Consider the following 16561-nt stretch of genomic DNA (forward strand, 5'->3'; position numbering starts at 1 on the left):
TAAGTAAACACATGATTTTTCCTAAAGATTTTTTTTGTAACTAAGGTTTGCAAGACATGAAATCAAACTGCAAAACTAGTTTAAAGCAATTAGAGTCCAATGGTTCTCTTATGTTTGCTTTTATGTTATTTTAAATTGATATTTTAGAACAGTAAATTATCTTTCATAGCAGTCCTCCTGGTCTGATAATACAGCACCCCATTTCTGAATGTAGAGATTTAAGATAAATCAAAATGAACATTAAGGCGTACAAACAGCTACTTTAAGTCTGCTCTTATTTAATAAGGATCGTTTTAATTCATATTCAAATACATGGAATGTTGGCACAAAACTGAAGCTGCTGCAGAAAGATCACAGATGTTTTGTGGGTTATTGAAACTTCCGTTTCTCTAAAAACATATGCTTAAATGGTCTTAATTTTACAAATTTAAGCGTTGAGAAAATGTCTAAATAAGAAGTCAATTAAAATAAAATGTTTATTTGTAAATTATGTACAGAATACATTTTACTTTACGACAAGGAAATGGGAAGAAGAGCCATCACCTTCCAGCCAATGCTGCTTGCTTCCTCTGTTGGAGATGACCACCTTACTCTGAATCAGTCATACAAATCAGTTTGGATTTCCTAAGTTGGAAAAGGAGAATTTGTAGTTAAACTAAGTGTTGCTGCATTATTACTAGTTGGCTTGTTTCCACAAAATGCTTTTGAACCTTGCTAACTCAGAATCTTGGAAATTTTCTGGTATAATTTTATAATCAACAAAAGCTAAACTATCAAGAACAATAATTTAAGCATTTCACCTTAAAGAAACTGTGAAATGGCTACAGAACTATGCATAATCTGAAATGTTGGTGTTTGTTTTTATCCCTTTTAGTTATTTTGATTAGTCTAACAGTAAAAAGCCATACAACTATCAAAAAATGTCATTAATGTAAATGTCACTGTGGAAAGTGCACCTTTGATAACTATCAAAATAAATGAGACCTATTTACTGTAAAATTATCAAATAGATAAAACTTACAAATGGCTTTAGACTGTACCAATAATAGTATTACATGAAATGTAATGTGGGGCTGAATATAACTGCTTGGATGTCAAATCCACTTCAGTAAATGGATTTAAAGAATGCTACAAATGTCATGTGTACATTATGATGATCAGCCAACCTAGAAAATCCAACCTCTTGCACTTATTTAGTCCCCAAATTAGCCAGATTATGATTTTTCATGTGAAGATTTAGTTGTTTCTCCATCATTGTCTTCTTCTTCCTCCTCTTCACAATCTCCATCTGTTTGCTGTTCCAGTTCCTCTTTTGTGATCATTTCAAAATCATTCCCATTTCCACTACTGTGTTGGGACCGGTCATCTTCTCGCCTGTCACTGTCTGTGTCTGAATGCCGTTCTCCACCTGAGCCTTCTGTTCCATGATTTCCTGGTCCTGCTTTTCCTTCCTCATCTTCCTTTTTCTCACTGTCTGACTTTTCCTCACTGTCGGACTTCTGCTGCTTTTTGGTTTCAGACTTCTCATCTTTCTTTAAGTCTGCTTTTGGTCCTTTATATTCATGTGTGTACAGAGGCCTGAAGGAGTCAATGAAGCCCACGTCAGCAGTCAGATTTGGCAAGAACCAAAAATGGTGCCTTCCTCCAGTTATGAGCCAAATGATGAGAAATAGAATGCAACGAGCTGTGGGAGAAAAATTTCTCTAATTGAATAATTCAAGCATTGACTCAGAAAGCATGGAATATTTGTTCATGAAAAAGTGGGAAAACATTCAGAGTTTTATTATTTGCATATTACATGCACCTTAAGTATGAACAATTAAATCCTAGTTTAGCAGCTATCAACAGTATTCTAGGCACAGAGCATTCTTCTCTGAACTTGAGGGCATAACGCTACAATGCCATTCAAAAAATTGCTTTTATAATTTTTTAATTCGGGTGCTATTTCATGGATATACTTATGATTTATGCACTTTGCTATGTTATAGTTCAGTAAGCACAGCTGCCAGTTGGACCCTGAAGTACACATGAGATCACGGTAGAAGAAAAAGGAAATAAATGCAGGATGAAGGATACCTTAAGCAGCCTTAAAAAGGAGACAGCAGGGCTGCACCATGACTTCCCTAGACCCCAGACACTTTTGCCTTTGTAAGGCAATTCCTTCATTAAAAAATATTAAAAATTCTGCTCTCCCGACCATACTGGTACAAATACAAATATAATCCTGCACAGGTTCACTATGGTATACATGTGTATATATTATTACTTTTGATTTTAAAAGAAATGAAACAATTTCCGTGGGCCCCTAAATGTATCATGAGTTCAAGGCATGTGCCTACCCTGCCTAAAGGATAAGTCTTCTAAGAAAAAATACTTTTGAACAATAAGATAATGTTTTACTAAAAGTTACGAGTTTCTTAAATAAGTATATAATTTCTGTTTATTTTAAGGACCAACCTTCTCCCAATATTAGGAAACATACAATGCTAATGAAAGCCAGATTGCTTCAACAAATAGGTTTGAAGTTACTCTTTTAGAGCAATATATGACAAGACTGCGGTTTAGATAATGGAAGAAATTGAGAATTTTAAAGTTTATAGTAATGAGCTATCACAAACACAAACCCCAATATTTCATATAGTTTTCTCTTAATTTACCAAACATATTGAAGAGCTGAGTGAGTGATTTGCCTGGTTTTTCTTTTTCTTTTTTTTAAGGTCATGATTATGTGAATGTTATGGACTAATCAATTATGACAGGCTTTTTGGTTTTATTTTAGTTTTTGTTTTCTTTACTGATAATTATATCATTGTTTTCAAATAAGACCTGAGAAAAGCTCATCTATGTTTCTTCCATTATATTGCTTTGGACAAATAAAATGGTTATAGCTGCCTTGACTTTTATAAAGCAGTAATTTCTATTTTCACAAAAGAACATAAATATTCTGAAAGACTGTGTGTGTATACATCAGTATCTTTTGTGGTACAACCAGAAAAGGCAAATATACTTTGAAATTATGGAATAATCAGTGAATAAACCCCACTGAAAAAAATAATGAACATCTCTTAAGGAGGCTGCATATTTTTCCCTCCAAATAGAATTATGATGTTATGATAGGCTTTGAAGGGTTGTTAAAACAGACAGTTCATAATATGAAATCTTGCCTCAAATCCAAGAAAGAGCAATATCGAAATGGCAAATAAAATCTAAATTCTAATGCCATATATAAACTGGGTATAGCAGAATTCTAACATTTTTTACAGTTTTTCTCTATGTGGCAGTAGATTATCACGGGCAAAAGGAGAGGAATCATGAGAAAACCGCTGTGATATGTATTGTCATACCACTTCTATACTAAAAGTGACATATTTAGAAAATCGGCAAAGATCTTATTTTAAATGGCAATACTAAGAATATGTATTCAAAGTAGCACCAAATATAATTTTGACCAATATATAATACTTCATGAGATAATATTTAAAAAATCTCCAATTTATAAGTGGGGTAAAGATCAAAACCATTTGAAAGTATATTTGGAATTTTCCAAGAGAAGCAACATTTTCTAAGAGAAGCAATGAAAACGTTGGGTTTATTTTCTGATTTGATTCACAAGACTATTTAATGCACAATGCTACTTAAATCCATAGTGTATTTAAAATGAAAAATTATAGAAAACATTACTGAAGAAACAATACTTTAAAAAGCAAAACAAGATAACCATAAATTACTGCGAATATTGGTTTAAATAAAAGATAACCAAGTGGGTTAATTCTATTCAGTGGAGTTAAACCTTTGCTGAAAAATTTCAAAGAGCTTCTAAATTTTCAGAGATTTGGGAACCAGAAGACACCAACTTGATTAGTATATTTAATGGCAGATAAAAGTTTATGGCTTCTCATTCTTGATGCAGGTAGTACACTACCACGAATTACCTGCTTCACACTCTTAGATATTATTTCTTGGCCTACAAGTGTGCTGTTACATGCAGAAACTTCAGGGGCTATTTTCAAGGTGACTAAGCTAGAGGAAGGAAAAACTGAAAGGTGGATGAAAAAGGCTTCACACACAGTCAGAGATCCCAGAAAAAAATGGAGGCCCATAAACAAGATGAATTGAATGAAAATACTCAATGAATTCCTGGGTCCAAGGGTGGTGGCACCAACTCAGGACACTTTGATGCCCAGGGTGAAGGGATGTGCAGAGGGAAACTGCTTAGGGCTATAGCAGTAATGCTTTATAAACATAAGAATCTATTACATTATATATCATAGAATCTCAAAGTAACACACACCCTCCTCAGATAATCTTGGCCAAATCATGTCCTCTAAAAACAGATATTAAATCATTAATGTGGATATTTAAAAACATTTCTATAAAGAAGTACTCCTATATGTCCTGGTGGAAAAGCTCGTTTGTCATTTGAGGAAAACAATCAGAACTTAGTACCATATACCAACATAAGCTCTCGATGGTTCAAAGAATTATATATAAGGTTAAAAAAAAAATCACTAAAGAGTTTTTAGACAAGCATAAAAAAATTCCTATTTCTTTCCCAAAATGAAAAACTAAATTAGACCAGTTTACCCTATACAGGAAAATCTTCAAAGACTAGAACTTTAAGCAAAGTAATACTTGTTTTTTCTCATAGTAACATGTTCATTGTAAAAAATACAGACAAGGGGCTTCCCTGGTGGCGCAGTGGTTGAGAGTCCGCCTGCCAATGCAGGGGACACGGGTTCATGCCCCAGTCCGGGAAGATCCCACATGCCGTGGAGCGGCTGGGCCCGTGACCCATGGCCACTGAGCCTGGGCGTCCGGAGCCTGTGCTCCGCAACGGCAGAGGCCACAACAGTGAGAGGCCCGCGTACCGCAAAAAAATAAAAAATAAAAAAAATAAAATACAGACAAGTGTAAAGAACATTAAAATCATTCAAAACTACCACCACCATTTACATTTAGGTATACTTCCTTATAGTCAAACCCTCCTTGGCACTATTTCCATTTCAAACAAAACAAAACAAAAAAACAAAAAAAAGTTCCTAATTATATAAGCAAAAAATACCACATTATCTTAATTTTATCATTTAATAACTAGTGATGAGTATTTTTCATATATTTATTAATCAATTGTTTTGAATTTCCTCTTTTGAATTGGGTTTTTTTTATATTGTTATTTTAGCTATGAAAGACCCCAATCATCCAGAAACATAAAATAACATTATTTACATTTTCTTGTTGATTTTTAAAAAGCATTTTACAACCTGTTAATGCATCAAGAATTTATCTTGGTACATGGTACAAACTGATTTTTACTAAACATGGCCTATCAATTGTTTACAATCATTTACTGTATAAAATGTAAATGTTTAAAATAAGTTTCATTTGCCTTAGGTAAAAAAAAGTGTTTACTGAAAGTATTATGTCTAATAAATGATCAACCACTGTAAAAATATTGAAGTCCTTGTGGTAGTTAAATCTTAAAGCATAACTATTTGCAGACTGAGACATATTAAATCCTTTCATCACAACAGACCAAATCTAATCAAGCACATATACTACTTCAAGCCTGAGTCAGTTTTGGGATATGACCCAAAAAGTAGGCCCACATATTTCTTGATTCACTTACATTAATTTTGCTGTTAAACTTTACTGAAGCTCCAGATTACAGTCCAAACTGCTCAATATCTACCTCTTACCGAGGTCAGTCTTACTAATAACAATACTTACCAACAGCAAGGAGAAGAATGCTGGCTACAAAACAGCCTGCACCCACACTGAGGTAATAAACACCTACTCTCATTTCTGCTGGCCAAAGAGGGAAGAGGGTGGCTGCTATCACTGCAATCACTGGAACAAGAAATGAAAAAGTTACATACACAACCTTTAGATTAAAATTTTAAATGGCTTAGTTGCCATAACAGTGAATATACTCCTAGGGGGAGAAATAAAACATAACCATATTGAAACATATAAAATTGCCAGTTTTATAGGTAAAAAATTGTGGATTATCAACCATTTCATAGTTTAACTACTATTTTTAAATTAGGATTTTTCTAGTATAAATTATATCTAATTAGAAAAAAGTATTGTCTAAAAATGTGAGACTGTTAGCTCCTTAAATGATCAACTCCTGCTGCTGTCAACCTTATTTCTGACTATAACATATCTGTCTATCAAATAGGGAAGCTTAAAGAAACAGCAACCAAACAACAGAACTAACCAAAAATGATTCCAAAGATCCCTCCCTGGACATTGGTTCTGGGGTGAAGCTCTGACATCTACCAAATGAAAAGCTCACCAGGAAATTCTGATACAGATCATTTTTGGTAGTTAGGGAAGCTGTATACAAGCATCTCCAGTTTTTTTCTAAGTACAGTGGGACCACATGGAACAATCAAAAGAAAGACCTGGTTTTTAGGTATTTATAGCAAAAGAGATCAGGATTCAAATTCAAATTCTAGCTATTTCATTTATAAGCTAAGGACTGGATTTATTATTTTGAATGGGATCCTATGATCATATTGATCAAATTTGTTTAACTGCTATTTTTTTCTACTTATTAAATCATTCCCTCCCTCTACTCCTATACCCTCCCCTCCCCACCACTAAATTTACAGGAATAACACATACCTATGATAAGAAGCAAAAAAACCCCAAAATAAACAAACAAAACCCCCAAACAGTAAAAGAAAAAACAATAAAAAACCAAAAGGTATAATGTGAAGTCTTCATCCAATTCTTGGTCCATTCCCCAGAGGTTAATTACTATGATTTATTTGTACTCCCAGAGACTGCCTATATACAATTAAAACTAGCTACACAGAATTTTTTTTTTTTTACAAAAATGAGCTTATAATACTCTTACTCTTTTACAGTGTTCATTTAATCTATTCTAGATATCTTTTCGTGAGTACTAGTAAGATTTAGTCTTATCTAATTCTTTAAAAGCTGCATGATATTCTGGCATGCAGTTGTACTGTAATTTATTTCACCATCCTCCTACTGAGGGACTTGATCTGTTTCCAGTTTTATCCTATTATAGACAAGAGGGCAACAAATACCAATGTACATGTACATGTGTGCAACTGTGATTACAGCACAGGATAAATTCCTTGAAGTGTAACTATTAGGTCAAAGGGTAAAGGCATTTAAAACTTGAAAGATGTTTGCAGACGACATGATACTATACATAGAGAATCCTAAAAATGCCACCAGAAAACTACTAGAGCTAATCAATGAATGTGGTAAAGTAGCAGGATATAAAATTAAATGCACAGAAATCTCTTGCATTCCTATACACTAATGATGAAAAATCTGAAAGAGAAATTAAGGGAACACTCCCATTTACCAGTGCAACAAAAAGAATAAAATATCTAGGAATAAACCTACCTAAGGAGACAAAAGACCTGTATGCAGAAAATTATAAGACACTGATGAAAGAAATTAACGATGATACAAATAGATGGAGAGATATACCATGTTCTTGGATTGGAAGAATCAACATTGTGAAAATGACTCTATTACCCAAAGCAATCTACAGATTCAATGCAACCCCTATCAAACTACCAATGGCATTTTTTACGGAACTAGAACAAAAAATCTTTGTTTGGAGACACAAAAGACCCTGAATAGCCAAAGCAGCCTTGAGGGAAAAAAACGGAGCTGGAGGAATCAGACTCCCTGACTTCAAACTATACTACCAAGCTACAGTAATCAACACAATATGGTACTGGCACAAAAACAGAAACATAGATCAATGGAACAAGATAGAAAGCCCAGAGAAAAACCCATGCACCTATGGTCAACTAATCTATGAGAAACGAGGCAAGGATATACAATGGAGAAAAGACAGTTTCTTCAATAAGTGGTGCTGGGAAAACTGGATAGCTACATGTAGAAGAATGAAATTAGAACACTCCCTAACACCATGCACAAAAATAAACTCAAAATAGATTCGAGACCTAAATGTAAGACCAGACACTATAAAACTCTTAGAGGAAAACAGAGGTTAGAACACTCTTGGACACGAATCACAGCAAGATCTTTTTTGATTCACCTCCTACTAGAGTAATGGAAATAAAACCAAAAATAAACAAATGGGACCTAATGAAACTTCAAAGCTTTTGCACAGCAAAGGAAACCATAAGCAAGATGAAAAGGCAACCCTAAGAATGGGAGAGAATATTTGCAAAAGAATCAACGGACAAAGGATTAACCTCCAAACTATATAAACAGCTCATGCAGCTCAATGTTAAAGAAACAAACAACCCAATCCAAAAATGGGCAGAAGACCTAAACAGACATTTCTCCAAAGAAGACATACAGATGGCCAAGAAGCACATGAAAAGCTGCTCACCATCACTAATTATTAGAGAAATGCAAATCAAAACTACAATGAGGTATCACCTCACACCAGTTAGAATGGGCATCATCAGAAAATCTACAAACAACAAATGCTGGAGAGGGTGTGGAGAAAAGGGAACCCTCTTGCACTGTTGGCTGAAACGAAAACTGATACTGCCACTATGGAGAACAGTATGGAGGTTCCTTAAAAAACTAAAAATAGAATTACTGTATGATCCAGCAATCCCACTACTGGGCATATACCCAGAGAAAACCATAATTCAAAAAGACACATGCACCCCAATGTTCACTGCAGCACTATTTGCAATAGCCAGGTCACGGAAGCAACCTAAATGCCCATCGACAGACAAATGGATAAAGAAGTTGTGGTACATATATACAATGGAGTATTACTCAGCCATAAAAAGGAACGAAATTGAGTCATTTGTTGAGATGTGGATGAATCTAGAGACTGTCATACAGAGTGAAGTAAGTCAGAAAAACAAATATCGTATATTAACACATGTACGTGGAACCTAGAAAAATGGTACAGATGAACCGGTTTGCAGGGCAGAAATTGAGACACAGATGTAGAGAACAAACGTATGGACACCAAGAGGGGAAAGCCGTGGGGGAGTGGGGATGGTGGTGTGCTGAATTGGGCGATTGGGATTGACATGTACACAATGATGTGTATAAAACTGATGACTAATAACCTGCTGTATAAAAAAATAAATAAAATAAAATTCAAAAATTCAAAAAAAAAAAACCTTGAAAGATATTTGCTAATGGCCCTCCTAAATATAGTCTGAGGGATTTGGATTAGAATAAAGTGTCAATGCATATTTCTGAATAGACACTTTGTGCAAGTGTATTAGGAACAACCATGACATAAATTCCTTGAAGTAGAATAGTTGAGTCAGTGTGTATACATTTAAAATTTGGAAGATATTGCCAAACTGCCCTCCATAAAAAATAAAATAATGGACATATCATCAATTATTGGAGAGTACTGGTTTTTCTTAAGTGTTGGACCTTCACTAAGAGTAGGTACTATTAAACTTTATAATTCTCTTGATAATCAGTTACTTTAATTTGTATTTAATATGAGTGTGATTAAGTATCACTCACAATTATTGGTCACTGTATTTCTTTCTTTTTTTAAATAAATTTATTTATTTATATTTCATTTTTGGCTGCGTAGGGTCTTCGTTGCTGCATGCGGGCTTTCTCTAGTTGTGGTGAGCAGGGGCTACTCTTTGTTGCGGTGCGTGGGCTTCTCATTGTGGTGGCTTCTCTTATTGTGGAGCACGGGCTCTAGGTACGTGGGCTCGGTAGTTGTGGCTCACAGGCTCCAGAGAACAGGCTCAGCAGTTGTGGCACACAGGCTTAGTTGCTCCGTGGCATGTGGGATCTTCCCGGACCAGGGCTTGAACCCATGTGCCCTGCACTGGCAGGCAGATTCTTAACCACTGCGCCACCAGGGAAGTCCGGTCACTGTATTTCTTTATCTGTGAGTTACCTTTACCATTTTTCTAGCAGGTTGTTAATCTCTTAAAGATGTAGTGCAAATATTCTCCTCAGTTTATCATTTATCTTCTGGCTTTATTTAAAATGTACTTTAAAAAAATAACTATTTTATGTTAAATATTTTCTTTCTGGCTTCTGCATTGTTTATATTCCTTTCTAAATTTTAGAGATTGTACTTACCAAGGATTAATCCCATGACAAATGTTTTAAAGTGAACTGGGTCATAGATCCACACAAATACCTAGAAGAATCAAGAAACCTCAGTGCTTAAAGTTCTAAGGCTACATTACAACAACAGTTATTTCCAACCTCTTAACATATAAGAACTACTTTTAAAGTTAAACAAATTCCAAAGACTGTTCCTTTAGTAGCAGTGTTTCTTTTGGTATCCATTCAGTTAAAAAATTATTTTAAAAACTATAAATTACATAATGCAGTTAAGTACATTTCTATGTACTTGCATGCTTTTAACAGTTTACTCCTGTGTGCAAACCATTACTTATTCAAACTAAGGACCAGCAATTGTACAGCCTTTTTGCCCCTAATGTAATGATGTATACTGGCATGAGTAGAGTAGCACCAACCAATCTAAGAGCACAGTTATGACAGATTCCAGTCAGGCCCTATTAAAGATCCAGCAGCTCTCAATTCCACCCAACTGATGAGAAGCAAAGAACCATTATTAAAGATCTTGCTCAGTGAACATAAAGATTCTACGACTCCCTGCAATAATTTCATTGCCAGCTCCCCACGGAGGGTCTGTAGCCACAAAGCTGGGAACCACTGCTTTAAAGCTTACTTTATAAAACAGAAATTTACTTCATTTAGAATAATCAGAACTCTGTTCATCATCCATAAAACTCTTAGTTTTATCTCTCAGTTTCTATAAATAACAGTACTCTTCCATTTCCTGGTTCTATTTTGACTAGCGCTCTTGGTTACTGCTTTTTGATTTGCTTCTATTTCTAACATTCCTCTTTTTTAATGCTGCACTTTTATCCTGGAAATCGGATCCACAGACATCACTTCTGCCATTTAGCATTCTAAAGAAACAAGTTTTTAAAGACGTTTCCCATCTTTAAAAGTTTCAAGGCCTGCTTCTTTCTACAGAATAAAATCTTAGCCTTTTTGGGAATGCAAGTACCCATGCTTTTGCTCAGGAAAAAGCTTCCTTTGTCTAACAGGTCTATAACTCCTTTGCAGTGTACCTGGCAATCTACCAGTCATCCTTCAAGGCTCAGGTCAAGTGTCCAGAATCTCCAGACCCTTCTTATCCTCTCTTGATTAAATTACCTATCCCTAATTGGTATTCTCCCATCATAATACTCACCATGCTGTAATACAGTTTAGGCATGTACTATATTATACTGTACTGTATAATATACACAGTGTACCTCAGAGTTATTTCCAGTTCAGGTCCAGATCACTGCAATCATGCATTTTTTTTGGGTTTCCCAGTGCATGTAAAAGTTATGTTTACACTATATTATAGTCTACTAAGTGTGCAATAGCATTAAGTCTAAGAAAACAATGTACATACCCTAAGTAAAAAATACTTTATTGCTAAAAAATGCTAACCATCACCTGAGCCTTTGGTGAGTCTTAATTTTTTTGCTGGAGGAGGGTTTGAAATATTGTGAAAAATACCAAAATGGGACAGACATAAAGTGATCAAATGCTGTTGGAAAAACGGAGTTGATAGACTTAATGCAGGGTTGCTGTAAACCTTCAATTTGCTGAAAACAAACAAACAAACAAACAAAAAACTTTATCTCTGAAGCACAATAAACAGAAGTACAATAAAATGAGGTATGCCCATACCATGTTTAAACACCTGTATGCTTGCTAGACTATAAGAGCTTCCAAGAAGATAATTTTATCCTATTTATCATGTTATTCCCAACACCTATAAAAACGACTTTGCATATAGCCAATGCCTGATGTTTAACTGAAGGTATTTGCGCTTTCACATTAAGAAAGACCTGTGGTCTTCTATTACATTGGTTCTTAAGCAGGGGTTCATATCAGAATCACCCAGGGATACATTATACAAAACACACACACACATCCATATACACACTCACTTACTATAGATTCCACCCTAGAGATCTTCATGCAAGTATGCCTGGAATGAGCCTAGTACACATGTTTTGTGAAAAGCCTTCCCAGATTTTCAAGCTCACAGCTCCAGGAACCACTGCTTTCTATTTATACTACTTTTGTATTAGGTATAGCAAGAAATTCACAACAACTCAATGGCCAGTATATAAGTAAATGTTTCTGTATTGGTTAAATGACTAAATTAAGTGGTCTTCATGGAAGGCTACAACCATACAAATAAGCCACTAAATTAAATAAATAAAAATGATCTCCTTGAGTAAAGCATCAAGTAATGTTGAAAATTTTAGACCCTTATAGTCGTGTGTCTAACTATAAGAGACAGAAACCTGTAGGTGTCCCTCCTTAACCATTGTACTTTTTTTCCTTTGATTCTAATGGAAATCTTATATTTTACTGGGCAAATGACCACCCAGTATAAAAAGCATATTTCTAAGACTTTACTGCAGGTAGGCATGACCATATGAGTAGGTTCTGGCCAATGGAATCCATGCAGAAATAAAATCGCCAGCTTCCTGGAAAGTATCCTTAAAAAGGAAGCATGTCCCTCATTCTCCTTCCCTCCTCTGGATGCAGATATAAGGCTGTCAGTCATTTTGCACCATGAGGTAATCTTTACTAACTGCCTCACACAGGCGGAAAAGTTCAGATCCACCATGGAGCTGCCGTATCTGCTTACCCTCCGATTTCATTAATGAGAGAGAAACAAGTATCTCATTTGTTTTAAGCCACTGTTATTTCATGTTTCCTATCTATCATAGACAGCTGAACCCGACTCGGATTGATTTCAAAAATTTTTTATAAATCTAAATTCAGAGACGTTCACTTTTAAAAAGTAGATTTTGTATCTACATGGTTAAATTTATCTGAATTACTTCTTTTCTTAGTGAAGGCATCAAAGATAATTCTAAAAACTCCTATGGAAAATTGGATTTCTACTTATAAGCTACATACTCTCACCTCATTTCCATCCAGAAAAACTTGATCATCATGCGGCTCAAGCTTGAATTTTTTCTTAGTTTCCTTCTTTTTGGGAGTTCCAGGAGTTTCCTCCTATTAAAAAACAAGTTGAATAGAAGAAAACACATTATCAAACAAGCAAAAAGCAATGTAACATCCATATAGTCAAAGTTTCACTATATGAGACACAGAAATCAAAATTCTCAACCAGGGTATTTGTAAGAACCCTAATGCGGTTTAAGTGGTTGTTGCGCAATATTTTAAAGGGCTGATACACCAGTAGTGCTAACGTGCAAGTAATAATTTCTTGATTTTTACTTAATTTTAGTTGAAATCACCTTTTTGGATTCTTCCTTATCACCATCTTTCTTTTTTTCTTTTTCCTTTTTTGTCTTTTCATCCTTTAGATTTTCTTTCTTGCTCTTTTTATCTTCTTCTTTTCCACTTTCAGGTTTTCCTTTCTCTTTTTCTTTTTTTATGTCTTTCTCATACTTCAATTTCATTACTTTTAGTGCCCGATGAAAAAACTGTTTCTTTAAAAGCCTTTGGAAACAAAGATATGACATTACATTCTCTGTAAATTATATAGATACAGACTAAAAAGCAAAAGTATCAAGACCTGAATAAAATGAGTAAAGGAAGACATACACTGGCAACTCACAAAAGAAATTACAACTAGTAAGCCCACTGAAGAACAATCAAAAATGTCTAACTGAAAACCTGTGCAGCCAATTTGATTACATGAAAGTTGTCAACCTAATTTTCATTTTTTAACTGTATAATTTAATGAGATTATAGGTTTGGAATTATCCTTAAGTTTTTCTCTAGGTTCATTAGGAGTAATCAAGACTGCTTTATTTAAAGTTAAGTCTCAAATTCAAGAGCAGACATAAGTGGTACATAAATATATGGGGAAAATAAATATAACAGTTTAAGAAATGTTAGCAGATTAAAAATGTGCCCAGGCTTCCCTTGTGGCGCAGTGGTTGAGAGTCCGCCTGCCGATGCAGGGGACGTGGGTTCGTGCCCCAGTCCGGGAAGATCCCACATGCCGCAGAGCGGCTGGGCCCGTGAGCCATGGACACTGAGCCTGCGCGTCCGGAGCCTGTGCTCCGCAACGGGAGAGGCCACAACAGTGAGAGGCCCGCGCACTGCAAAAAAAAAAAAAAAAAAAAAAAAAAAAAAGTGCCTATGATCTGACTGATCCAAATTGTGTCTTCAGCTGTCCTTCTTGATGTATTTTTCTTCTCTCCATGTACTTCACTATTCAGCCTGTCACTATAATGAAATATCTCCAATTAACTAATGAATAATTAAATATGCTAAGGTGAGATTTCTGGACTCTGAAAACAACACAGTATCAAGTTGAAAACTGTATAATATATGTAGCAAAACAACACCATGTGTTCCTTGCTTCACTAATTTCTCTCAATAAACTGACCTTTCTTCTATTTAGCAGGGTTTTTTTTTGTTTGTTTGTTAATATTCCTACTTCAGGGCATTTCCACTGGCTATTCCCTTTACCTAGAATGCTCTTCCCCCAAATAAGCATGTCCTTTTGGTCTACTTCCTCACTTCTTTCAAGTCTTCCCTCAAATGTTACCCTCTCTACTAAGCCTACCCTGTTTAAAATTATAAATCTATCCCCCATCCTTCCTCCTGTTTCCTGTTATCCTATCCACAGCGTTTATTCTTTTAGTTTAATATACAATTTATAACATGCTTGTTTGCCTCCTTCACTAGACTGTAAACTTCTTTAGAGTAATATCCTTGCTTTATTCACTTCTTTATCTGGTGAATTTAGAAGCGCAGCTGACCCTAAATTAAGTCAACCTTGGCTGCCTCAATCATTTCTAATCCTACTCAAGAAACTAGTTTACCCTTACCTTTGTCATCTAAAAGCCATCTTTTCAAATCTTACGTTCCAGTTTCAGAGTTCCTGATTTCTTTATTCCTGCCTTGATAAAATACAACTACCAAAACACAACTAGAAGCTAGGTCTCACTGCCACCATCTGTGCCTGTTAATGGTAACTATCCACCTTTCTATTCAATACCTTCACTGGTGCCTACTCCAGCACATCATACCACTTGCTAACTAGATGCTTCCTTCTTGCCTAAAGACCACTTATTTCTGATCATTATCTTGTGCCCACCTGTGTTTTGACCTGCTTGGCTGGGCTTCTTTCTGCTGCTCAATTAGGTCCACCCCATGAACATCTCCACAAAGCTAACTTCTAGGTCTCCTCATTTGGATTTTTACTTGTTCAGAAGATCTATAAGGCATATAAAATTATGCCACTGTCTGAAACGCCCCCAAAGAATCCATCATTAATATCTGCTACACATATACATATATACGTAAACAAGCAAAAGTTTGAAATGAGACCCTTAATAATTAACTACTTATGAGTAGAAAGTGAGACTTAAAGAGTAGTGGTGGGTATTTGAATATGAAGGGGGATCTTTAATTTTTACTACTTCAGAACTTCTTATACAAATTTATAATGAAAATATTCTAATCTCTTTATTTTTGCACTTAGATGATTTCCAGATTTTCTATCAGGATCATTCATCACAACTTCACACATTACTGACCGCAGATGTATTAACACCACAGGCATTAGTTTCTCCAAAACTCCCCACCCCAGTCAATAATGTGTTAATATGAAAACAAAAATACATCTTATTCATTGTATGTTAATTGAAAAACAGCATTTCATACTACAGTTCATATTATAGCTCTCCATATATTAAGAGTACATGTGCACACACACACACACACAGATACTTGAGTATACAGTCTCAAATGGTAATATAATTATCCATGAGGCAACATTATTAGTAATTTGGATTTTCTTCTGTATCATTTTCAAAATTTTCTCAAATTTACTTTAGTGAAAAAAATGTTAATAAAGAAATAAACAATTAAAAAATATAAACCACAGAACTTTAGGAGAAAAAAAAAATCCTTCCCTTGACGACCAGATACAGAAGAGCACAGAATCAGCAGGAACACCTGCTTCTGTTACTCCTCCTGTACAGCTGCCCCAACCCCTTGAGAGAAAAGAAGACTATTAACCAATCAAATTGGTCTTGAGAAGTTCACATTCAGGTAGATAGGTTCAAATATCACCTCTACCACTTAACGAGCTATGTAGTACTGGGTAAGTTACTTAATTTTAGTGTATTTCTAAAATGGGGTATAAATGAGAAGCATGTAGATTGTTTAGTGTGGTGTCTGGCATGCAGGTTCTCAATGTTAGCCATTACTACTGCTGTAGCAAAATCTTGAATTTCATTTAATATTGATAGTTATGGAAAACACAAACACATTTGGTTTTATAAATAGTTACATCATACCCTCATTCCATTCATTAATAAGTAGAATCATTCACTTATTCCTTGACAGTTCCTTAGAGAATGCCTACTTCAATTCACTCTATGCCTCAAAAAATGAGATGGCATTTACTATTGTAATAAAATCAGTGCCTCCATTTATTTAGCTTTAAACACACTGTACAGTACAGATCATCTACATAAACTCTGACATTTTCACAGACTACTCATACTTTCCTATCTCAGTATGTTCTGTGCCCTCTGCCAGGATC

General features: G+C 35.0%; 1 protein-coding gene across 1 annotated transcript in view; it reads right to left on the reverse strand.

Annotated features, from left to right (window-relative positions):
* Nucleotides 1-261: 261 nt before the first annotated feature.
* The window catches only part of SEC62 (SEC62 homolog, preprotein translocation factor), a 28803-nt gene continuing 12503 nt past the window's right edge, over nt 262-16561 (reverse strand). Inside the window, exons 4-8 of the mRNA XM_082625450.1 lie at nt 13290-13494; nt 12952-13044; nt 10054-10114; nt 5728-5847; nt 262-1684 (exon numbers count right to left, since the gene is read on the reverse strand). Of these exons, the coding sequence (XP_082481576.1) occupies nt 1215-1684; nt 5728-5847; nt 10054-10114; nt 12952-13044; nt 13290-13494 (949 nt within the window). The 3' untranslated portion in view covers nt 262-1214. The remainder of the gene's footprint in view (nt 1685-5727; nt 5848-10053; nt 10115-12951; nt 13045-13289; nt 13495-16561) is intronic.

The sequence above is a fragment of the Mesoplodon mirus genome, assembly GCF_964341445.2.
Source record: "Mesoplodon mirus genome assembly, chromosome: 6".
NCBI lineage: Eukaryota > Metazoa > Chordata > Mammalia > Artiodactyla > Ziphiidae > Mesoplodon > Mesoplodon mirus.